At 58.3% G+C, this 23,496-nt stretch overlaps 2 protein-coding genes across 4 annotated transcripts in view; both read left to right on the forward strand.

Moving 5' to 3' along the window:
- The first annotated feature begins 9,278 nt into the window (after positions 1–9,278).
- PGC (progastricsin) lies at positions 9,279–17,616 on the forward strand. Of its 2 annotated transcripts, NM_001082634.2 has the most exons (9): positions 9,365–9,437; positions 12,058–12,208; positions 12,468–12,585; positions 13,398–13,516; positions 13,910–14,109; positions 14,989–15,108; positions 15,631–15,778; positions 16,488–16,586; positions 17,321–17,616. In NM_001082634.2, exons 1-9 carry the CDS (start codon positions 9,379–9,381, stop codon positions 17,471–17,473), a joined length of 1,167 nt encoding a protein of 388 aa, NP_001076103.1. In that variant the 5' UTR covers positions 9,365–9,378; the 3' UTR covers positions 17,474–17,616. The 2 variants fall into 2 exon arrangements, with proteins under 2 accessions (XP_089188458.1, NP_001076103.1); XM_089332332.1 differs by lacking the exon at positions 15,631–15,778 and having other exon boundaries at positions 9,279–9,437.
- Positions 17,617–18,956: 1,340 nt separating this feature from the next.
- TFEB (transcription factor EB) overlaps positions 18,957–23,496 on the forward strand; it is a 49,517-nt gene continuing 44,977 nt past the window's right edge. Inside the window, exon 1 of one of the 2 annotated variants that reach the window (XM_070073280.2) lies at positions 18,957–19,237. The gene's annotated coding sequence lies outside the window, so the exon portion shown is untranslated. Of the gene's footprint in view, positions 19,238–20,289; positions 20,492–23,496 lie in introns of those variants that run through there. The other variant, XM_070073279.1, reaches the window with a different exon arrangement.

Here is a 23,496-nt window from a genome sequence, read left to right on the forward strand (position 1 = left end):
GAATCTTCCATCTGCTGATTCACTCCCCAGATGGCCGCAACAGCCAGGACTGTGCCCAGCCAAAGCCAAGAGCCAGGAGCTTCTTCAGGTCTCCCACATTGGTGGCAGGGGTATCTTCCACTGCTTTTCCCAGGCCATTAGCAGGGAGCTGGATCAGAAGTGGAGCTGCCGGGACATAAACCAGCACCCATATGGGGTATTGGTGTCATAGGTAGTAGTCTTACTTGTTACATCAAAACACCAGCCTCATTTGGGGGGGGGACATTTATTTTATTCATATGAAAGTCAGAGTTACAGACAGAGAGAGGGAAAGACAGAGGGAGATCTTCCATCCGCTGATTCACTCCCCAAATGGCTGCAACAGCCAGGGCTGGGCCAGACTGAAGCCAGGAGCCAAGAGTTTCCTCCAGGTCCCCCATGTGGGTGCAGGGGCCCAAGCACTTGGGTCATCTTCTGCTGCCTTCCCAGATGTATTAGCAGGGAGCTGGATCAGAAATAGAGCAGCCAGGTTGGGAACAAGTGCCCATATGGGATGTGGGTGCTGCAGGCAGCAGCTTGATCTGTTATGCCATAAAGCAGACCCCATTTTTTTAAAAAGATGTATTTATGTATTTGACAAGCAGAGTGGCAGACACACAGAGGGAAATCTTCCATCTGCCATTCACTCCCCCAATGCCTGCAACAGCTGGGGCTGGCTCAGGCCAGCAGCCAGAAATGCCATTTGGGTCTCCCACATGGTCTTGGACCACAAGCACTTGGACCATCCTGCGCTGCCCTCCCAGGCGCGTTAGCAGGATTGCTAAGTAGGAAACTGAGCACTTAGGACTTGAAATGGGGCTCTGACACTGGGTGCTGGCATTGCAAGCCAGGGCTTACTCCACTGCTCCACAACGATGGTCCTGAAATGCTCATTCTTCTTTCACCTCGGGGCTCCTCTGCCTCTCTGCCATTGTGGGCCATATTTTCGCAAGTGCAAGTGCACTAGTGCTGGCGGCTCGGGACTCCCAGGAGCAGGGACTGCCTGCCTCCCACTTTGCCTTTGGGGTTACCTGAGAACAGACACTCTTTCTCCTTTCTTCTCTCCCTTATTTTTCTTTTAATTTTAACTTTTTTAAACAAAGATTTATTTATTTATTTGAAAGGCAGAGTTAGAAAGAGAGAGGGAGAGAGAAAGATCTTCCTTGCTGGTTTGCTTCCCAAATGGCCACAATGGCCAGGGCTGGACCAGGCTGATGCCAGGAGCCAGGAAATCCATCCTGGGTGGCAGGGGTCCAAGCACATAGGCCATTAACCACAGTCTTCCCAGGAACATTAGTAGGGAGCTTGATCGGAAGTGGAGCAGCCAGGACTCCTACTAGCGCTCTTTCTGACATGCGATGCCGGCCGGCGGCTGAGCCAGCAAAAACTTAATCTGCTGCACCACACCGCTAGCCCCAGGGCAAGTGATTGTTGGGGGTCAAAGGATCATTGAATGGCAGAGACTGGACTTCTGAAGACAAGTTATCACACGCCACACAGCGCATCATTTCTCGTGTGCAGAGAGGGGTGAATGAGAAGGGGGAGGTATCAGGAATCAGCTGGTGTGGACAGCTCAGAATATTTGCTCAGAAACACACCTTAACTTCTGGGAACTACTCCCGGACACTGCCTGAGGGAGCCGCCAGCCAAGTCCTTGCCAAATCCTGCCCGCTGGCTGAGCCGGGTGGTCCAGGAGTGGGTCTGACTCAAGAGCGGCCAATCAGATAACTCTCCTGGGAATTGTGAGTTTGCTCTTTGGAAATGTACAACGCAGCTGCTGTGGTCAGTCACACGGAGACAGCCAGCGGGAGGGAGGGTGAAGCAGGGAGGTGATGTGAAGCAGGAATGAGAAACAGAGAGAGGGTCCCAGCAAGGCTTGGATCCCAGATTCCAGCTGATCCTGAGGCTCCCCCCTATCCGTGCTTGCTTGCAGCTCGGTTGCTCTGACAAGCAAGCAACTGCCTGCACACAAAGGTGCGTTAGTCAACTGACCAGAGAACCACCGGTCTGTCTATTTACCCTTCCCACACAGGCTGTTTCCAGATGTTTGAGATACAGAGAAAAAGGACTGCAGTGTGGTTGGGGACAAGGTATCGAGTGAGGTTTGCATGTTTAAACAAACATGAAGTACCTTGCCTGGTGCATCTCAGGATGGAATATTTTGGCAGAGAAGGAAGAGCCCATTAGAAAACTTCAGATTCAGGGGCCGGTGCTGTGGTATAGAGGGTAAAGCTGCCACCTGCCGTGCCAGCATCCCATATAGGTGCCAGTTTGAGTTCCGGCTATGCCAGTTCTGATCCAACTCCGTGCTGATGGCCTGGGAAAGCAGCAGAAGATGGCCCAAGTCCTTGGGCCCCTGCACCCACATGGGAGACCCGGATGGAGCTCCTGGCTTAGACCTGGCCCAGCTCCAACTGTTGTGGCCATTTTAGGGAGTAAACCAGTGGATGGAAGCTCTTTCTCTCTGTCTCTCCATCTCTCTCTGTAACTCTGTCTTTCAAACAGATAAATATAGAGGTAAATGTTTAAAAAGAAGTTTGGGGTCCAGTCCTTCCTTAGAGTAGAGTCTCAACTAATAAATGTAGAAAGGGGGCCAGTGCCGTGGCTCACTTGGTTAATCCTCCACCTGCGGCGCCAGCATCTCATATGGGCGCTGGGTTCTAGTCCTGATTGCTCCTCTTCCTGTCCAGGTCTCTGCTGTGGCCTGGGAAGGCAGTGGAGGATGGCCCAAGTGCTTGGGCCCCTCTACCCGCATGGGAGACCAGGAGGAAGCACCTGGCTCCTGACTTCGGATCGGTGCAGCGTGCCGGCCATAGCGGCCATTTGGGGGTGAACCAACGGAAGGAAGACCTTTCTCTCTGTCTCTCTCACTAACTCTATCTTTAAAAAAATGTAGAAGGAATGAGGGCAAACACCACTGTAATGACTGCTGCAGGAAAGAACCATGGATGGATGTTAAAATTAATGGGTAGACGAGGCGTGAGAACCTGGATACCCACGTCGTCTCAGAGTATCTCCCCAGAAAATGCTTATTAATCACCAAGGGGGAAAATGTGCACTAGGAAATCCGGTAGACCTCAACCTAAGCGAGGCATCGAGGGTCATGTACCAGTAGCCAGCAAGGCAGCATCACAGGTGTGCTGATATGCTGCTGCACGTACATGATATGCTTCTGTGATGGCCGTATCAAGTCTGTGCCGATCTTTCCCAAAATGCATGCCCCCAATCTAAATATGAGAAAACGCCAGAATGGCCTAAACTGAGGGGCATTCTACAAAATCAAGTAGCAAGGTCGCAGAAGATAAGCACCTAGAAACCGCCACAGACTGGAGGAGACCAGGGGACGTGAAAGGGGCTGGGGAGGGACCGTGGGGTAAGCCACAGCTCGCAGCGCCGGCATCCCATAGTGCACTGCTTGTGTGAGTCCCACTTGCTCTGCTGCCCATCCAGCTCCCACTAATACTCCTGGAAAGGCAGCGCAAGATGGCCCAAGTGCTGTGGCCCTGCCACCCATCTGGGAGACCCGGATGGAGCTCCTGGCTCCTGACTTCAGCCTAGCCCGGTCTTGGCTCTTGTGGGCATTTGGAAAGTGAACGAGTGGTTAAAAGATCTCTCTTTGTCCCTCTCTCTCTGTTGCTCTGCCTTTTAAGTAAATAAATAAACTTTTTTTTTTTTTGACAGGCAGAGTGGACAGTGAGAGAGAGAGACAGAGAGAAAGGTCTTCCTTTTGCTGTTGGTTCACCCTCCAATGGCCGCCGCGGCCGGCGCGCCGCGGCCGGCGCACCGCGCTGATCCAATGGCAGGAGCCAGGAGCCAGGTACTTTTCCTGGTCTCCCATGGGGTGCAGGGCCCAAGCACCTGGGCCATCCTCCACTGCACTCCCTGGCCACAGCAGAGAGCTGGCCTGGAAGAGGGGCAACCGGGACAGAATCCGGCGCCCCGACCGGGACTAGAACCCGGTGTGCCGGCGCCGCAAGGTGGAGGATTAGCCTATTGAGCCACGGCGCCGGCCTAATAAATAAACTTTTTAAAAATATATTTATTTATTTGACAGGTGAAGTTAGAGAGAGAGGGGAGAGAGAGAGAGAAAGAGAGAGCACGTACATGGGTGGCACTTGGTCCATTCTCTATTGCTTTCCCAGGCACATCAGAAGGGAGCTGGATCAGAAGTGGACAGCCAGTATTGTGGGCAGGTCAACCTGTTGCCCCACACTGCTGGTCCTCCAAAAATAAATCAATTAATTGAATTAAATAAATGAAAACTAAATGTATAGTGGGAATGTATATTGGATCCTGGACTAGAAAATGAACATTAGTGGGAAAACTTGTGATACTGAAATAATGTCATGAAGCACTTCGTAGTTGTCTTTTTTTTTTTTTTAAGATTACTTATTTTTGAAAGTCAAGAGTTACAGAGAGGGAGACACACACACACATACACACACACACACAAACAGAATCTTCTATCTGCTGGTTCACTCCCCAAATGGCCATAATAGCCAGCACTGGGCCACACTGCAGCCAGGAGCCAGGAGCTTCCTCCAGGTCTCCCATATGGGTGCAGGGGCCCAAGGACTTGGGCCATCTTCTACTGCTTTCCCAGGTCATAGCAGAGAGCTGGATTGGAAGTAGAGCAGCTGGGACTTGAACTGGCGCCCATACAGGATGCTGGCACTGCAGGCAGTGGCTTTATCCGCCACAGCATCGGTCCCTAAAGATTTATTTTAATTTATTTAAAAGGCAGAGTGATAGAGACAGACAAACAGATCTTCCATCTGCTGATTCACTCCCCAATTGGCCACAACAGCCAGAGCTGGGTCAGAGCCAGGAACTACATCCAGGCCTCCCACGTGGGTGCAGGGGCCCAAGCACTTGGGCCATCTTGTGCTGCCTTCCCAGGCCATCAGCAGGGAGCTGAATGGGAAGTGGAGCAGCCGAGACTTGAACTGATGATCCTGATATGGATCCCTGCATCACAGGTGGTGTGGTCAACCCGCTGCTACATGACACGGGCCCCTGTAACTAACATTTTATACAGACAGCTTCCAAAGACTTAAGGTTTATAGAGAACTTGTCCCCAGAGTTGATGTGACAAGGCCAAGGTTAGAACAGGGAAAACTCAGATTCTTGGCCCCATTTCTCTCCTTCTACAAAAAAAATCTCTCCACTAGTATTCTTCGAGGTTCTCCTTTAGCCTCTGATTGTGGGAAGCTCACTATTCTCATTCTTTAGATGATCTTTAGGTTGTGAGCCCAAGAGCTCTGGTTAGCACCCAGAAATTGGAAAGAACCCAAATGAATAGGGCCCAGTAATCACAGCTACCAGGAAGACAAAGCACCAGGCGGCCAGTGCAAGCGGCTGATAGGAACGTGGCCTATCTTAACGCACGCAAACATGTAGAAGTGTAGGCCGTGAGACCACGTGATAAGGGCAGAGTGGAAACTGCGCTTGCACACTGATCACAGCTATGTTAGCATCTACGTGTACAAGGGGAGCTGGACGATAATTTAGAAAGATACAAACCGTTGTCGCAAGTTGTTTAAAAAAGTGATGGATGTACAGAATTTTACATGAGATTTAGTATCCCAAATTTTTAAAAAATACTCTCCTTTAAAGGATTTGAGGGTTATGATTTCACGGAGCACTAAATTGAAAGGAGTTTTTTTTTTTTTTTAAGATTTATTTATTTGAAAGGCAGAGTGACAGAGAGAGAGAGAGAGAGAGAGAGAGAGAGAGAGAGAAGGGAGAGAGGAGGGAGAGACAGAGCGATCATCCATCCATTGGTTTATTACCTAGATGGCTGCAATGGCTGGGGCTGGGGCTAAGCCAAGCCAAAGCCAGGAGCCAGGAACTCCACTTGAGTCTCCCATGTGGGCAGTAGAAGTACCTGAGCTATCATGCCCTGCCTTCTCAGGCACCTTAGCAGGAAGCTGTATCGGATGATGACCAGTCAGTACTCAAACCAGCACTCCAATATGTGCCACCAGATTGGAAGGATTCTAGGGGTATCTCTGAGAACTATGGGATAGAGTGACATGATTGTTTAGTGATGTCTGCCACAGGCAAAGGGTTAGCAATGGCCTTGTGCATGCTATGCAATTGTCACCACTTCTAGAGACACCAGCTCCTGGGGCCACTTTGGAGAGCCTCTGAATGAGTTGTGCTGTTTAAGGAGCCATGTTCAAGAGGAGGCCTGCTCATGGACCTACAGACTGGGAGTTGGGGACAGTCACTGGGCTATAAGATGGCATAAAACAAACACCGTGAAGGGAAGAAGAGTTCTCCACAGTAGGGGTTAGTCTGGGGGCCAGTGTTGTGGTGTAGAGGGTAAAGTCTCTGCCTGTGGTGCTGACATCTCATATGGCCACTGGTTTGAGTCCCGGCCGCTCCACTTCCAATCCAGCTCCCTGCTAATGCATCTAGGAGACCCGGCTGACGCTCCTTGCTTCTGGTTTCAGCCTGGCCCAGTCCCGACCATTTCAGGCATCTGGGGCATGAACGAGCAGGTGGCAGATCTCTCTCTCTCTCTCTCTCTCTCTCTGTAACTCTGTCTTTCAAATAAGTGAATCTTTAAAAAAGAAAATAATGAGTCAGTTTGAGAGCAGCTGGCGCGATAGGGAAGACTGGGGAACTGGTGCTGAGTTGAGGGAAGAAGAGACCGTGCAGGTGACACACTGGGAACGGAGCTTCGGAGGGAGGTGGGAAAGAACGGTGTTCCTGGGAGAAAGCACGGTGCGGGCTGGGCTGGCAGCACAAGGCGAGCTTGGGAGTGGGCAGTGGGAAGACCCCCAGGGCTGTCCTGGATGCCAGGGCCACCACTTTGGCTTCTACCCAGTTAGCCTCGGGCGTACTTCACTGAGTTTTCAGGTAGGTGATGTTACAGGAAATGAGCCTGGCAGCTGAGGAGCACCTGGGAGACCCCCACTGGGGGGGGGGAGGGGGTTTGGAGGGTTGGGGGGGTCGTCTCAGACCCTGGATTGGGACAAAAAGATCCTTTTGAGGCCTGGAGTGGAAATCTGAGAACTGGGATAATGGAGTGTGGGGTATATAACCAAGCCCCACTAAGAACCATCCCATGGGCTCCATCAACTGGACAAAATTTCCTGAGCTCTGGGCCAGACGCAGGAAGGCAAAAGCCTTGGTCTCTGCTCCCTGACAGCTTCTAGTCTTCAGAGAGAAAAGTATCCCTGGAGATGACCAACCAGTCCCAGGAGGGTGAGCCCCGGCACCAAGGGAACAGCAGCAGGGCAGGGCTGACTCGGCTGATGCTCTAGGTCAGGGACATGGTGTAGGTGGGGCTTGGGGAGGGTTAGCTCAGCAGCCGTCAGCTCCTGGGGTCCCACCAGATAAGGAAAGGGTCTCTGCATGCTCACATGGGCAGCCTGGTGGGCCTCACAAGACTTAGGGGAGGGGCTGGTGCTATGGCGCAGTGGGTCAATGCCCTGGCCTGAAGTGCCGGCATCCCATATGGGCGCTGGTTCAAGACCCAGCTGCTCCACTTCTGATCCAGCTCTCTGCTATGGCCTGGGAAAGCAGGAGAAGATGGCCAAGTCCTTGGGCCCCTGCCCCCATGTGGGAGACCTGGTAGAAGTTCCTGGCTCCTGGATTTGGCTTGGCCCAGCTCCAGCCATTGTGGCCAATTGGGGAGTGAACCATCGGATGAAAGACCTCTCTCTCTCTGTCTCTCCTCTCTGTGTGTGTGTGTGTAATTCTGACTTTCAAATAAATAAAAATAAATCTTAAAAAAAAAAAAAGACTTAGGGGAGTCCATGGATTTGGCCAAGTTCCAAGGAGCCCAGCACTTTCTTTGATTGCTTTTCGAGATCTAAGGATCTCCTACCCCAGGGAAGCCATCCCTTACCTTGCCTCCCACTTCAGAGCCCAAGGTGCCTCTGGGGGCTGCAAGGAGCAGTGGGAGCTGAGCCAGCCTTGAGACACAAGCAAGTAGGGACCTCACTCTCTGGGTCAGGCCTGGGCAGTGCGTGGCAATGGCCAGAGTGGACAAATCTCCCACTGGCTGCACCATATCAGTGGTTGGCAGGTCTGGCTCTGGCCTTCTGCCAGGGGCCAAAGGCTTGACAAATCTCTGTGGGGTCCTGGGTGTGGGGTACTGGGAGGCACAGAGGGTGCTGGTATGGGGACTTTTTCCACTTGCCCTGAAATGGAGAGCTCTCCTGGGCCAGGTGAGTGGGCAGAAGGCCAACTTCTGGTCATTTCAGGCAGGGGGAAGCTTGGAGCTGGGGAATGGGGTGGGGATGAGGGGACTGGGGGGGGTGGGGGGATGTGGATGCGGGGGCAGAGGGGTGGCATGGATCAGGCCTAGGAGCCAGAAAAGGAGCAGCCCAGGGCTTGGGAGAGGGCGGTAGAAGGGGACGTGGGCATTTTAGGAGGTGCAGGCAGGGCCACAGTGGGGTAGGGGACGAGAGCCAGTGATGGCCAGTAGCAAGGGGCTGGCAGGTCCCTCCTCACCAGGCCTCCGCGTCAGCAGAGGAAGCCGGCACGGCGGGCTCTGTGAGTGGGTCCTGAGCAGGTGCCAGGAGAGTCTCTCCCCACGCCGGCTGACCTGGGAGGCTTTTGAAGCTGCCCCCAACAGCTCTGACTTCAGCCTCAGCACCAGCGCCAGCAACATGGCCATTGTTTCCATGGCAGCACACTCTCAGCTGGCACAGCCATCATCCTCGTTGCTGACCTCGATTCCACCCCCATACACTTAACTCCATTCCCCAAGAACTTAGGGATACTGGGAACCAGGACTTGAGGCAGACATCCAAGTGCATCAGCAGCAGACCCCCAATTCTCAATGATTTTGTCCCCCACTTCCCCCAAGGCAACGACTGTAAGGCGCAACTCGGGGCTGCTCCCGGCATCTAGTGGGTGAGATGCCTGGGCCCTGGCCACATGTCCCAGGGGGCGCAGGCCAAAACCAACCACACACAGGTGCCCGGCAGCTCTGTCTATAGAGCCTCGGCCCCTCCCTCGGGCCGTACCATTCTCCAGCCGTCACCCCAGAGCGACCACATCACACCTGGGGTTCCCGGACAGGAGATAATCTCCGCCACTCCACCTTGCGGCTACTTTGTTCTCGCTTATCGCTCGCACCTCCTGGCCTTCAGCCTTGTATTAAAAAGTCGATAAGATGAATGGTCTGCTGCGGCCACATCCAGAGGAAAAGCACACAGGAACAAGTGATACATGGGGGCAGGGTACCTGCTGGAGGTGGGTCATGCTTGCACAGGGCAGGGGGGCAGGAACCGGGCCAGACCCCGGGGGTATAAGGGAGGAGGAGTGCTCAGGTCTCCACTCCACGGCCACTGCGGAACGGGGAGCAGTTTTTTCTGCGGTCAGCTGTGAGGCAGCATCATGAAGTGGCTGCTGGTGGCCTTGGTCTGCCTCCATCTCTTGGAGGCAGCAGTGATCAAGTGAGTGAGTCTGGGGCCTGGCTGCTGGGGTAGGGCACCGGGGGGAAATGCAGGGCTTGGCCAGGAGCAGCCCACGCCGGGCAGCACGGCTAGGGGCCGCCCTGCTGTCTCTCCTCCGGGATTTCTGCCGGGGAAGGGAAGGTGCCCTTCGCTGGTGTTGGACAGGACGCGGAGGCAGGAGGAGATGCAGTCGCTACCTTCGGGAAAGTTCCGGCAAAGGGAAAAGCACGTGGCAGGGTGCCCACAGTGCAGGCAGCCCCCGGATGGTGGGTGTGGCCACTTTCCATGGATGAGAGACGAGGATCTTCCCAAACATTTTCCTGAAGGCCCCCAGTTGACTGGCAGCTGCCAGATTCTTGCGAGCAGAAAGAGCAGTACATGCCAATTTCCCAGCCCCGAGGTGTTGGGAGGGTAGCCTCGGTGGTGCAGGTGGGGTCCACAGGGGTCAGGGGGTGCCCAGCCTGCCACCCTACAGCTCATCTGCCCTGCAGCCATGGGGTCTATACTCCCTAACCACAGGGTCTGCACTCGCCCATTTAACCACCACAGTCAGAAAGCATTGGGTGGCCGGCGCCACGGCTCACTAGGATAATCCTCCGCCTTGTGGCGCCAGCACACCGGGTTCTAGTCCCGATCAGGGTGCTGGATTCTGTCCCGGTTGCCCCTCTTCCAGGCCAGCTCTCTGCTGTGGCCAGGGAGTGCAGTGGAGGATGGTCCAAGTACTTGGGCCCTGCACCCCATGGGAGACCAGGAGAAGCACCTGGCTCCTGCCATCGGATCAGGGCGGTGCGCCGGCCACAACGCGCCAGCCACAGCGGCCATTGGAGGGTGAACCAACGGCAAAAGGAAGACCTTTCTCTCTGTCTCTCTCTCTCACTGTCCACTCTGCCTGTCAAAAAATAAATAAAGCAAGCAAGCAAGCATTGGGAAAAAATTGCATCTGTACTTAGCATGTGCAGACTTTGCCTTGCTATTATTCCCTAAACAATACAGGTGGCAATTATTTACCCAGCATTTACACTGTACTAGGGTTGACTTACTGATTTATTTGTGTGAAAGTCACAATGGGAGACAGAGAAACAGTGACAGAAACAGAGAGATCTTCCATCCTTTGGCTCACTTCCCAAATGGCCACAATGGTCTAGGAGCCAGGAGCCAGGAACTCCATCTGGGTCTCCCTCATGGGTGGCAGGGGCCCACGCACTTGGGCCATCATCCACTGCCTTCCAGGATGCAATAGCAGGGAGCTGGATCAGGAGCAGAGTAACCAGGACTGAAAACAATTCTCCAATGTGGGATGTGGTTATCACTAGCAGCCTGTGCCACAGTGTCCACCCTGTCTATGCCAGTTTATAGAAGGGCCTTGATTGTGGTGCCTGCAGCAGTCCTGGAACCAATCTGTCCCACCCCTTGCAGATACCAAAGGGGTGTGATTGCTCAGGCAAACAGCTGGCTCCTCTCAGAAACTTCACCAAGCAAGTTTGGGAGGGGAGGCTGACGGCAGCAACTGTTAGTGTGGAGAGGCTGGCAGAGGACCCTGGAGAAAGCAGGGTCCAGAAGAATGGGGAGAAAGCTAGTGAAAGAAGAAGAGGCAGGAATCCCGGAGTATGCAGCTACTGGGTGGACCTGCAGACACTGCTAAGCTGTGGCAGCAGGCAGATCTGGGAGGAAGACTGTGCCCGTGGTCAGGGACATGGGCAGAAGTCACCATTCCTAAGTTCCAACTCCTGCGCTCCCAGCCAACCTCCCCAAGGACCTGGAGTCCTGCGGAGAGCAGTGATGGGCCCCAGGCTTGGCAGTCAGAGCAGGAGCAGAACCAGGGCCCAGCGAGGCCCACCCCAGGCACTGTCAGCGTCTGGCCAGTGTCAGTGCCTGGGGGCCACCGTATTTAGGCACTGTCTTTGGTGAGTTTCCATCTTAGAAACTTTTTTTAAAATGCACTTGTCCTGAAAAGGGTGGCTCCTGAAGTCTTCCTCAACTTCCTGGGAAGGAATTCCTGGAATATTTGAGAGCAGAGGGTCACAAGGGTGGGGGGGGCGCAGGGGAGACCCTTGACTTGGGGGGAGGGCATGCACAGGTGAGGTCAACTTGGAGCAAGTGGAGAGAAGAGCTTTGGAAGAAAGAGAAGGTGGGGCCTGCGTTGTTGCACAGTTAAGCTTCTGCCTGCGATGCCACAATCCCGTATGAGTGCTGCATCAAGTCCTGGCTGCTCCGCTTCTGATCCAGCTCCCTGTTAATGCTCCTGGGAAGCAGCAGAAGATGGTCCAAGTGCCTGGGTGACTATCACCCTATGGGACACCCAGATGAAGCTCCTCACTCCTGGCTTCAGCCTGGCCATTGCAGGAATTTGGGGAGTGAAACAGCGAATGAGAGATTTCTGTCTCTGTCTCTGTTCTTTCTCTCTGTAACTCTAATCAGAGAGAGAGAGAGAGAAAGGAGGAGAAGGGAAAGAAACAGACTGAGACAGAGCCAGACACGCAAACACACAAGCAATAGCCACAGGACAGAGTCGCAGGGAGGCAGAGGCACACATTCACTGAGCGGAGACAGAGAAGGAGGGAGAGGCAGAAAGAAGAGAGGAGGGAGGCAGGCCCTGCCCTGACCCGGAGCAATTCCGCAGAGTGCCGCTGAGGAAGTTCAAGTCCATCCGTGAGACCCTGAAGGAGAAAGGCTTACTGAAGGAGTTCCTGAATACCCACAAGTATGACCCGGCTCTCAAGTACCGCTTCGGCGACTTCAGTGTGACCTACGAGCCCATGGACTACCTCGACGTGAGTCCTGCCCCGCCTGAGGCCATCCTCGCTCTGCCCTCAAAGGCTGAGGCCAGGGTGCCCCTGGGACTTGTCCCTTCTGGCAGACCTGCCAGCCCCACCTCACTGCCCGTGGGAGACTGTGCCAAGCGTGAGGGTGGGGGGCCCTGCTGTGGCCGTCTGGGTAGGTGTGGAGGGGAGCCTTGGAGTAGGGCAGGGGCTGGTCAAGCCTGGGCCCTGGCCCCCGCCGAAGCTAACGGCCTGTCCACGGCCCCCCCAGGCTGCCTACTTTGGCGAGATCAGCATCGGAACTCCATCCCAGAACTTCCTGGTCCTTTTTGACACCGGCTCCTCCAACCTGTGGGTGCCCTCTGTCTACTGCCAGAGCGAGGCCTGCAGTGAGTGTGGGGCGGGGCAGGGCTGAGCTGGGCACTGGCACATTCTGGGAGGGCCCAGGTTTGTGAGGGCTTGCTGGCGGGCTCAGTCCTGGGGAGGGTGAGGAACTTGTGCAAGGACCCGGTCCACCCAAGCTGGGGTGCAGTGGCTGGCCGGCAGCTGGGTGGCCCCCTTGCCTACCCTGCTGACCGAGACTGTCCATCCACTTAAGCCAGCCCACCTCCCCCCCCCCCCCACTCCATTTCATTCCACCCACCCCATCGTGTTCACTGCGGGCCGTCTCTACTTGGTTCCATCCCAGTATATGCCACATCTCCAAAGCTCACACTCATCATGTCCAAGGGATGTGGCCTGGCCTGCAGCGGTCTGGGAGATGGGTTATGTTCATTTTCCGAAGGTTGCCCTGGGCCCTTAGGGACCTTGGGGTTTGGGTCCTGATGCTTCTGGTCCAAGAAGTCCCACTCTGTGCCAGCTCAGGATCCTGGTGTGACCAGCTTCCTGGAAGTGGGGTTGGGAGAATGTGGGTGTGCCCTGGAGGCCCCCCAGTCCATCCTTTGATGAGGAATCACTTGGCACTGCCTGTGTGCTTTGCACTCTGCTGGGGAACAGGGTACAGCAACCCGGCCCACGACGAGGCCAGAATCCTGGGAGCCCAAGATTCCGTCATCACAGGGGGCTTTGGGGCCAAGGCCAGCCTGCCTCCAGGGGCCTTCCCACGCCTGCAGCCCCAGCCGGCCCCCCAGGGATGGGAGCACAGGCCCTGGTGGGCAGCCCTGCCCTCGCCAGCTGACTTCCACCCGGCCATCCCCTGCAGCTACCCACAACCGCTTCAACCCCAGCAAGTCCTCCACCTTCTACACCTACGACCAGACCTTTTCCCTGGAGTACGGCAGCGGCAGCCTCACCGGCTTCTTTGGCTACGACACCTTCACTGTGAGTGGGCGGCTGCCGCCCCCGGGCGGGGAGACAGGCGGAGCCCGGGAAACACAGCTGGAGAAGTGGACAGGAAGTCAGTCCAACAAAGGGCTCACCCATTCACTCCTCCGACCCTCTCGAGGGCTGCCCTGCTCCAGGCTCTGGCGTCACCACGATGAGTGGGACAGCCACGGTCCTTTGGCCAGGGAGCTTACAGTGTGGGGTGTTCCGAGGACAGGGAGATGGGGGCGGGGAGGAGAAGGTGGCTCTTGCAAGACCTGTCCAATGAAAGGGCAGGAGCCGAGGTGAGGGAGGGATGAAGGACACAGCATGGTGGGTGGGGAGGGGGGTGTCACTGGGAGTGCAGCCAAACTTGTCACCTCCCCTCCTTTGTGATCCCCCGCCCCCCAGATCCAGAACATCGAGGTCCCCAACCAGGAGTTCGGTCTGAGTGAGACGGAGCCCGGCACCAACTTCCTGTACGCGGAGTTTGATGGCATCATGGGCCTGGCCTACCCCTCTCTGTCCGTGGGGGACGCCACCCCGGCCTTGCAGGGCATGGTGCAGGACGGCACCATCAGCAGCAGCGTCTTCAGCTTCTACCTCAGCAGGTGAGTGGCTTCCCGCCACGGCCCCTGCAGCCTGGGACAACTGAGGCGACTGGGGGTCTCCAGCTGGCCTCTGGCCCCGGCTTCCCTCCTGGGCTCCCGCGTGCCCCTCCACCCCTCCCAGCCCTGTCCCCAGCCCACTCGCTCTTTTCTCTGCATTTCTCGGCCGGGAAGACTCTCTCCCCCTTCTGATTCTGCTTGGACCCTCAGTGCCTCTTGGATTTGCCTCTCCTGCCCAGGGCCCGAGCCAGCCCTCTTCCTTCTGACCTGATGGTTCCTATCTCCATCCCTGCTGTGTTTCGTGCCCTTTGACCTGTTGTTCAGGCCTGGTCCTGTGGTCTTCTGCTGTGAGTCCTGGCAAGTGGTTATCCTGGCCAGCAAGCACAGCCAGTGCAGCCCCTCGGGGCCCCCGGGCCTGCCTTTTCTTCCCCGCCTTCCAAAGACAGAGCTATTTTCTGTGACTTAATCCCCTGGGTCTGAGGGTCGACACTGTCCTCTGTCATTGATGGCACTGATTTACCCACTGCCTCTGTTTGCCGCTGCTTGGATGAACCCTGCAGGGGCTCGCCCCAGTGCTACACTCCAGCTCCGGGAGGGCCCCTGCCTCTCCCCTCCCAAGGCCGTGGCTCTCTCCCATCCCTGGGTGAGGCTCCTGCACACCGCAAACAACAGAGGGGAGCAGGGCTCCGTGGGGCAGCATCTGTTGGGAGCCCGAGGGTCCGGGAATTCTGAGGTATCCCAGCCAGGGTGCCCCAGGCTGAGGGAGGCACAGCCCTGTCCTCGGGGAGCCCGTTTCTGGAACCAGGGGAGGAGCTGTGACCACCTGGCAGGGACCTCCCCTTCCACGGCCTGCCCTGACTCCCCCTCCCCTGTCTCCTGCAGCCAGCAGGGCACTGACGGGGGTGCGCTGGTGCTCGGGGGTGTGGACAGCAGCCTGTACACAGGGGACATCTACTGGGCCCCTGTCACCCGAGAGCTCTACTGGCAGATTGGCATTGACGAGTAAGTCCGCGGTGATGGTGACGTGCACTCTGGGGAGAGGGCTTTGGGGCAGCCCAGGTCACACACACATCCAGGCACTGCCAGGGGCACAGCAAAGGATGCCAGGCCTGCCCTGCAAAGCACCAGCTGCCCTCTGCAGGAGGGTCAAAGCCCATCTCGGCCTGGAGAAGAGGGCTGGGCTGGGGGTGGACCCCGGACATTAGAGACCGTGCAGTCTGACCCCAAGGCTTATAGATTAGACCCTGGGGGAGATCAGTTGGTTCCAGGTCCTTATAATGAACCACTTCAGGGTTTCTAGACGTTTCCTCGAAAGTGTTTAGAAATAGGTCCCATCACTCCTCAGGTGACCTTGGTAGATTCTGGTGTGGTGTGACAGAGAGGAGTAGAGGGACTGACGCCCATGGGGGCAAGTGCACCGGGATTCTGTGGCTGCAGGTGTCTGTCTCTCAGCACGGTAGGAAGCCCACCCCCCGCGGCCCTGAACTAGTGGGCGCTGAGGCTGGGCGTCTCCTCACCACACAGGTTCCTCATCAGTAGCGAGGCCTCCGGCTGGTGCTCCCAGGGCTGCCAGGCCATCGTGGACACGGGCACTTCTCTGCTCACCGTGCCTCAGGAGTACATGAGTGACCTGCTGGAGGCCACAGGGGCCCAGGAGAACGAGTATGGAGAGGTGCGCCTGGGGGCGGCTCCCCCTACCCCGCCCCGGGAAGGCCCTGCATAGCAGCACGCCGATTCTGCAGAGAATGCGAGAAAAGCCTTGTCCCCAGCCTCCACGTCTCTGATTGCCCCAAAGCACTGGAGTGGGTGGGGGCTTGGGACAACTGGGGCTGGGGACAGATAGGAAGGGGACCGGAGCCAGGTTCAGTGGAGCCAGCTGCCTGTGCTGAGGGGGTGGGGGAGCTTGCTGTTAGAGAAGACTTCCTTCTGAGCTGCAGGCACTCAGGGTGCTGGCTCTGGGGTCAGCGCAGAGTTAAGAGGAGCGTGGGGTAAGCGAGTGAGTGACGAGAGCGAGCCCTGGCATGCATAGCTCCCATGTCTCCACGGGGCCGTGCTGCCCGGAGCCCCTCTCTGTCTGGAGCCCAGCAAAGGGTGTGCCCTTGAACCCATTTCCAGGGACTGTGGGAGACGGATGCGCCACGTCTACAGATCTGTGTGCTTTCAAAGGACATTGACACAGAGAGGGCAGCGTCCAGGCCTCTCAGAGGGGAAATGTGGGCGACAGGAATGTGTGTGGGGTGGGGGGATTCCACGTGTGTAATGAGCCCTTCAGTCCAACAGCAGGCTGGGGGCTCAGGCCTGAGAGCCGGGGGGCTGGAGGAGCCGGCTGAGTGGCACGGCTGTGTGGGAGATGGTCACCGGGCCCCTGCTCTTTCCTGCAGTTTCTTGTGGACTGTGACAGCACAGAGAGCCTGCCCACCTTCACCTTCGTCATCAACGGCGTGGAGTTCCCTCTGTCCCCCTCCGCCTACATCCTCAACGTAAGTCTGGGCTCTGTGGGCTGAGCCACCACGACAGGGGGTGGCAGCCAGGGTGGGGAGCCAAAGACCTTGACCTCCGGGCTTCCCGGGGGCCATTGCCTGACTCCGCAAAGCACTGATTGGTTCCCCACGCAGTGACTCTAAGCCCCGTTCTCTGTAACAAGACTGTGAAACAGAAGTGTGGCATCTGTTACTTCTGTTCCTTGCGGGGAGGGACACTGGGCCTTTTGCCAGGCAAATGCCAGGGCCAGCCCCAGCACCGGCCACTTCGCCTGTGTTCTCCCACTCAACCGACACAACATGCACCGTGGGAGAGCCTCATTTCTGTTATACGAATGAGAACTTTGAGGTTCAGAGAGGCTAAGTAGCAGACTCAAGGCCACACGGCTAGTCAGGGTGTAGATACGGGTTGATCCGAGTTGATCTGGTCCTAAGGCTTGACCACCAGGCTGACCTCTCAAAACTGGGGCAGGAGGAGAGCCTGGGGGTGGTGGTGGTGAGAGAAGCTTCCCATGGTGGGCAGAGGAGACCCAGCAGAGGACCACGGGTGCCACCCCAGAAAGCTCTCCCACCAGCCCCTGCCCTGGTGACCCAGTTAGCCCATGAGCCCTCTGGGGCACAGCCCTGGCCCACTCACGTCCGCCTCTGAGCCCTGGCCCCAGGCTCAGGGCTGAGCAGTGTGCCCAGGTCACATCTGTGCAAATGAATGAATGCTACTTCTCTGTATTGAGCAGACTGATGGCCAATGCATGGTGGGAGTCGAGGCCACCTACCTGTCCTCCCAGGACGGCGAGCCCCTTTGGATCCTCGGGGATGTCTTCCTCCGGGCCTACTACTCCGTCTTTGACATGGCCAACAACCGGGTGGGCTTTGCCGCTCTTGCCTAGACTGGCAGCCCGGATAGCACACCCAGCTCCTTCTTCCCTCGGCCCCGTGCCCTGTGGAGTGGGAGTGGTCTCCCTGTGTTTTCTCTGTGCATTCCTCCTCTGGGCTCTGGATTTTCCCTAATAATAAACAGTTCTTCACGTTGGCCAGCCTGTCGTTTTTGGAGGGGAGTTGTGGCCCACAGATGACCTGGTCTGCACCAGCGGCTAGGAGGTGTCACAGAGCTTCTGCGAGAACTGGAGCTTGGTGGGTGGTGGAGGTGAGGGCTGCTTCTCCCAGAGCTTGGAGTCTGTTCACAGCTTCCCTCTGGAGCGGGAAAGCAGTGGTCACGGCATGGGGGCCAGGTCCCTGGTAACTGGGGACACACCTGAAACGCTCGGTTTGCTAAATGGTCACTTGCATGACCCTGGGCACCCTGGGACCCGCGTGCATGGCCACGGCTGTGTGACTAGAGGCCTCCCCTAGCCTGGGTCTAGGCATCCATCTCAGCATCTGCAGACCATATTTGGACTGGAAGCTTCTGAGGCGTGCTGGAGACCTCTGCACGCTTGCAGCAGCCCCGAGGCCCTTGAAGGATGGGGAGGGTGCTGCCACAAACCACCCCAGGAAGGCTTCCCGGGCTGGGGCTGGGCTGGGGCTGGGGCTGGGGCGGGCTCATGGGTTTTCACTCCGATGCCTATGTCCCTGTCCCAGGACTGGTATTCGAAGCAGAGCAGGCTGTCCACTCGGGTTACAGTGAAATCAAGGCCACTTGCTCTAACCAAGCCAGCAAGAGTTCTTGTTCCTCTGGCCTTCATCCCTCTCCTCCTCAGAGGCTGCATAGCAAATCTGGGGCACAAGGTGTGGGGAGGAGAGAGGGAGGGGGAAGGGGAGGAGGAGGAAGCAGAGAAAGATGGCTCTGGGCCATGAGCTTCCAGCAGGGGAAGGTGACCCGGAGGGAGCAGATCAGAAAAGTCCTGGGGCAACAGGTGGCGGGCGGAGGGGGGCCCCAGCCAGCTGTGGCCCATGCCACAATGGAGAACCCAAGATGGGGGGGGGGGGCAGCGGGGGTGGGCTCCTTCAGCAGGCCGACCCCCAGCCTTGCCTCTTAGGCTCAGGAGCAGGGATAAAAAGGCAAGATTCAGGTCCTGCGTCCCGCTCCAAACCAGGAAGGAAGAGAGTTTGCCACCGAGGAGTTTCTATGGCCGTGGTCCACCGTCAGGGGCCCTACATTTTCCCAGGAGTCCTGGAAAAACAGCCTGACGGGTTCAGACAGGCCACTGGAGGAAACGTAGCGAACCCTTTGTCGGAACGTCACTGACTGAAAGGAGAAAAGTTTGCAAAGGCACTGGAGTTCCAAACGACACCGCAAGCCCCGGCAGACCAAGACTGCAAATCCCGGCGTGCCCAGCGGGGCTGCGGCCAGGACTACGTTTCCCGGGGGGCGCAGCGGCAGGCCGGAGAGGGCGGGGCGGGGCGGGCCACGGGGGCGGGTGCTGCCCTCTGCCGGGCGCGGCGGGAAGTGGGCGCGGAGTGACAGCCGGAGCCCGGGCGCCGGGCGAGGGGCTCGGTGACAGCAGAGGCAGCCGCCGCGGGCGGGACGCAGGGAGCCGCGGCGGTGCCGACAGGAGCGGGAAGGGTGGACTGGGGGGCCTCCCTGGCGGCGCGGAGTCGGAGGAGCCCGGGAGTGGGCGGCGGGCGCAGCTCGCGGGCCGGGCACCCCAACTTGGGACAAGTTGCCGGAACCGCGGGGCTCGCGCGGCGGACGGACTGACCTTCAGAGCGAGGTGAGTGGGGCAGGGGGTGGGGGGACAAGGGGCACGCGGAGGGCGCGGAACCCCGATCCAGGCGCCGCATCCCCCTCCCGCAGGATCCGGAGGCAGGTGGGAGGTGGGAGTGCGGGCTGGGGAGGGAGCGGGACAGTGCGCGCCGCCACCCCCCACTCCGGCCTACGGCCCGCGCCGCCCCGGGCGCCCGGCGCGTGGACCGAGCGTCGCTGCCCGCCGCTCCGGGGGCCCCTCCGCCCCTCCTTCCGACCCGGGCCGGGGGCGGCTGCTCTGCGCCCTTATGTAACCTTGCGGGAGGGGCGGGCGGGCCTGGGCCATCCCCGCCGGGCGCGGGAATCCGGGCGGGGGACTGGCGGCGTGGGAGTGAACTTGCTAAAAGTTTGAGGGACACGCGGGCCCTGCGCCCACCCCTCCCCCGGACGCCGCCCGGCGGCGGGTGCGGGGGAGGGGTCCGAGGCCGGGAGGCGTGCGGGGGCCGAATCCGGCCCGGTCGGGCCCAGCCCCGATGGTGGGGGGGAGTGGGAGGACCGGGGCGGCGCCACGCCCCGGGGCTGGGCTGCTGGGGGGGCGGTGGACGTACCCGCCTCCACCTCGGCCTCCCGCAGCAGCCGCGACCCGGCCCCCGAAGGCCCTGGGCAGAATCTCCCCCTCCCATTATTCCGTGACCCTCCGCGCGCCCAGCGCTTCGCGGAACCCTCGTCGGCAGCCGGCACCCAGCCTCCCTCTCGGTGCTCCGAACCCCGGAAAGCACGCCCCCTGCCCCCGGCCCGCTCGGATCCCCGGCCGGAGAGCCCGCACCCTTTCCCGGACCCCCCCCCCCCCCCCCAGCCATCTAGTCCTACGGGAGCGAGCTCAGACCGCTGCGGTCCCTCCCCTCGCTCCCTCCCGGCGCTGGGCCCCGGCTTCACGCACGGCTGCCCCGCGCGGCTCTGGGCTGCGCGAGCAGGTTCGCGCCGCAGCCGCCTGGCTCACCCCGGCCCCGCGCGGGGAGGAAGGGAGGCCGCCTGGGCGGGGCCCGTCTGCGTCCGCACCCGCCCTCCCCGCGGCGCCCTGCCGCGACCCGCGTCGCTCGCGCCGGCCGGTCCCTCCGCTGTCGGGGCCGGGGACGGCGCAGCGCCGACAGCTTCTGGGCTGAACTTGGGCGCAGCTCTTGGGCTGAGCGCTCACTGGCTGGGGAAGTGTCGGTTAATTTCCACTGGCGTCCCTACTCCGAGCGAGAGGGTGCTTCTCGGAGCAGGGGAGGAGACAGCTCAGGTCTGTGGACCGCCCTGGCAGAGATCCTGCTGGCCCAGACCCGGCGCTCTTGGGCAGCCGGGGTTGGGGGGGCGGGGTGAGGTGGGGTCTGGTCTCTGGTTTCCTCCAGGGCGGCCAGATGCGGCTGCTCTCAGTCGGAACCCGCAAGGCCTGGCTGGTTCCTCAGCCTGTGCCCTCTGGGGTTGGCTCAAGCCCCGCCTCGGGTCTGTCTTCTGCAGCGAGTGGCCAGCCGGGAGAGGCAGTGGGAGGGGACTACGCAGCTTGGTTAGTCTGATGGTGTGCTGGTCCCATGCCTCAGTTTCCCCAGCCCTCACCCCAGGGGGGGAAACAGCAGCTGGAGGGGCGCTTTCTTTTCGCATGCCTCCTGGCTCCTGAGCTGAGGGTTTGAGGTGGCTGCGTGCTCAGCTCCTGCGCAAGGAGCCAGATATGCTTACAGAGTGGGGGTGGGGTGCGCTCTGGGGTCTCATGGAAGGGGCAACAAGGAATGTGGCAGGTGAGGTCTCAGGTGGGCACTGAGTCCAAGGACAGCGGCTGGGCTTTTGAGGGCTCACTGCCTGCTGTGTCAACAGCAGGGTCCCTGGATGGGCCAGGGCCCACTGCCAGCCACCTCTCCTCCCCCTTATTCCAGGAGCTGGGAAGTAGGTGGGAGGGGCTTCCCACCTTTCAGGCCTGGCTGCCCTCGGAGGGTCTGGCCCTGGCCCTGATCCCCCCCCTGAGGCTCTGTTTATGGCTGTAATTGCATCATTAGCCAGAGTTTATAGAGTTACTTAGCACCTGCCCCCACAGGGAGTGGCCCAGCCACCCCCTGCTTTCTGTCTCTTCCTTTTCAAAGTCGGCTTCAGCAGCAGGGTTTCCCCAACTGCAGCTGGCATGAAAGCCAGGTTGGGCCTTTGTCCTGGGGCTGGAGGGCAGGCAGGCAGCGCTTGGGGCCCGGCTTGGGGCTGCCCTGGAGATGACCGTGGAAATTGAGTTGGCCTCCTCTGAACGGGAGGGAGTGAGTTCAGGGTTCCCAGAGCTGCCAGAAATGTCCACATCCCAGGATGCAGCGAGCGAGCGAGTGTCCGTGTGTGTGTGTGTGTCTGCTCAGCTGAAGGAGGGCCGTGAAAGCCCGTGTGAGCGTGAGGGTGAGCACGCGTGCGGCTTGTGTGTGTGCTTGGGAGGCGATCGGGGGCCAGGTGGGCGTGCGTGGCTGCGTTGTGTGTAAGCGTGACTCTGGGAGCGCAGCATTAACTCTGTTCTATTAGGAGAATCTTCATCTCTTCACAGTAGTATAGTAAAACGTAGTTAGCAGCCATAACTGCCAGCATTTGTGGTGTGGTTGCGCTTCAGAGTGTGGTAGGCCTTACCGTTTGCTAATGCAGAGAAGCTAAGCAAGTGGCTTAGAATCACACCGCCTGCAAGACGCATGCCTTGCATACTGTGAGGCCCCACTGAGCTCAGACCACGGCCAGGATTCCCAGGAGTGGTTGGGAGACCTCCCTGTCTATGACCTCCCGCTCTGAGCAGGGTGGGAACCGCCGAGGCCCCTGCTCTGGGCCTACACCTGTCTCCTGGCCTCTCTGAAGAGGTGCTGCTGTGGGTGACCAAGTCCTGATGGGGCGGGGTGGGGTGGGGTGATGTGTTCAGACTTCCTGCGCCTCTTCGGAAACTCGGATGCCCTGGGAAGGGCAGGAAGCAGCCCTTAACTAGCAGCTGCCTGGGAGCCCAGCTTTGTGCCAGGGACTCCATGCCATGAACTCAGATGTGGAGAGGAGGCAGTGGGATCATTGGGTGAGGATGATGGGAGCGAGGGGCCCAAGGGCATGGGCTGGGAATCGGGAGACCCCACTTTGCCTCTGACTGGCTGTGTGGCTAAGACAAGTCCCTGCTCTGCTCAGCCTCAGTTTCCCTAACCTGGGAACCTAGGTCATCTGTGGGGTCCCCTCCTGGGCAAGCCTGGGACCCATCTCTGCCGAGGGCACCAAAGCAGGGAAGGATGTGGGTTGCAGGGATGCTGGGACTTGAGTTTCAGCTAAAGGCTGGCCTTGCTGGAGCAACCTCAGGTGGGTTCTCAGGGTCACAGTGTTGTATACTGGGTGATGGGGCACTGCAGCCGCATCAATGGGCTGCTGAGAGCCTGCGCTCTGGGGCCAGGCCATCCGGCTTGGAGTCCCTGCTCCTGTGCGACTGGGGACTCAGCGCGCCTCAGCAGCCAATACAGAGTGCTGTAGCGAGCGCTCTTCCAAAAGGGCGTGTAAAATGTGCGTCATGAAAAAACGATGCATGGATTGCAAGATGTTTTGCACCAAAATAAACAGTTTTTAGTTGTACCTCTGCAACCTTCTTGAAGTGCCGTTTATGTTGATGCATGATGCATACCCAGCACTTAGAATGGTAAATAATTAACTTACAATCATTTATCTTTCTTTTTAAAGATGTATTTATTTGAGAGGGAGAGAGAGGAAGAGAGATGGAGAGAGAGAGATATCTTCCATCTGCTGGTTAACTCTCCAAATGCCTGAGATGGAAAGGGCTGGGCCAGGCTGAAACCAGGAATCTGGTACTCCATCTGGATCTCTCAGGAACTCTGATATGGGCTGTGGATTTCCCAAGCAGCATCTTTTAAAAATGTTTATTTATTTCTTTTTATCTACTTGAAAGGAAAAGCAACAGAAAGAGAGGCAGAGGGAGAGAGGAGGAGAGACCTTCCATCCACTGGTTCACTTCCCAAATGCCCACAACAGCCAGGGCTGGGCCAGGTCAAAGCCAGGAGCCAGGGACCAGGAGCTCCATCTGGGTGTCCCATGTGTGTGGCTGAGGCCCAAGCACTTGAGCCACCAGCCTCTGCCTCCCAGGATGCGTTAGCAGGAAGCTGCATCAGACCTGGAGTAGCCAGGCTCGGATCAGTCACTCCAGGATGGGATGCAGGTGTCCAGGAGGTGGCTTAACCTGATGCATAATGTCCTCACCCCAAGCAGCGTCCTAAGCGCCAGGCGGCCAAACGCTCACCTCCCTGTCTGTCGTTC

The sequence above is a fragment of the Oryctolagus cuniculus genome, chromosome 5 (genome assembly GCF_051225735.1).
Source record: "Oryctolagus cuniculus isolate XC-2025 breed Fujian yellow rabbit chromosome 5, ASM5122573v1, whole genome shotgun sequence".
NCBI lineage: Eukaryota > Metazoa > Chordata > Mammalia > Lagomorpha > Leporidae > Oryctolagus > Oryctolagus cuniculus.

Bases quoted from the DNA above. Each gene is read 5' to 3' on its own strand.
- PGC (NM_001082634.2), top strand. From the start codon at position 9,379: ATGAAGTGGCTGCTGGTGGCCTTGGTCTGCCTCCATCTCTTGGAGGCA. The intron at 15,109-15,630 runs GTAAGTCCGCGG...CTCACCACACAG, and splicing joins TGGCAGATTGGCATTGACGA to GTTCCTCATCAGTAGCGAGG. The intron at 16,587-17,320 runs GTAAGTCTGGGC...TGTATTGAGCAG, and splicing joins CCTCCGCCTACATCCTCAAC to ACTGATGGCCAATGCATGGT.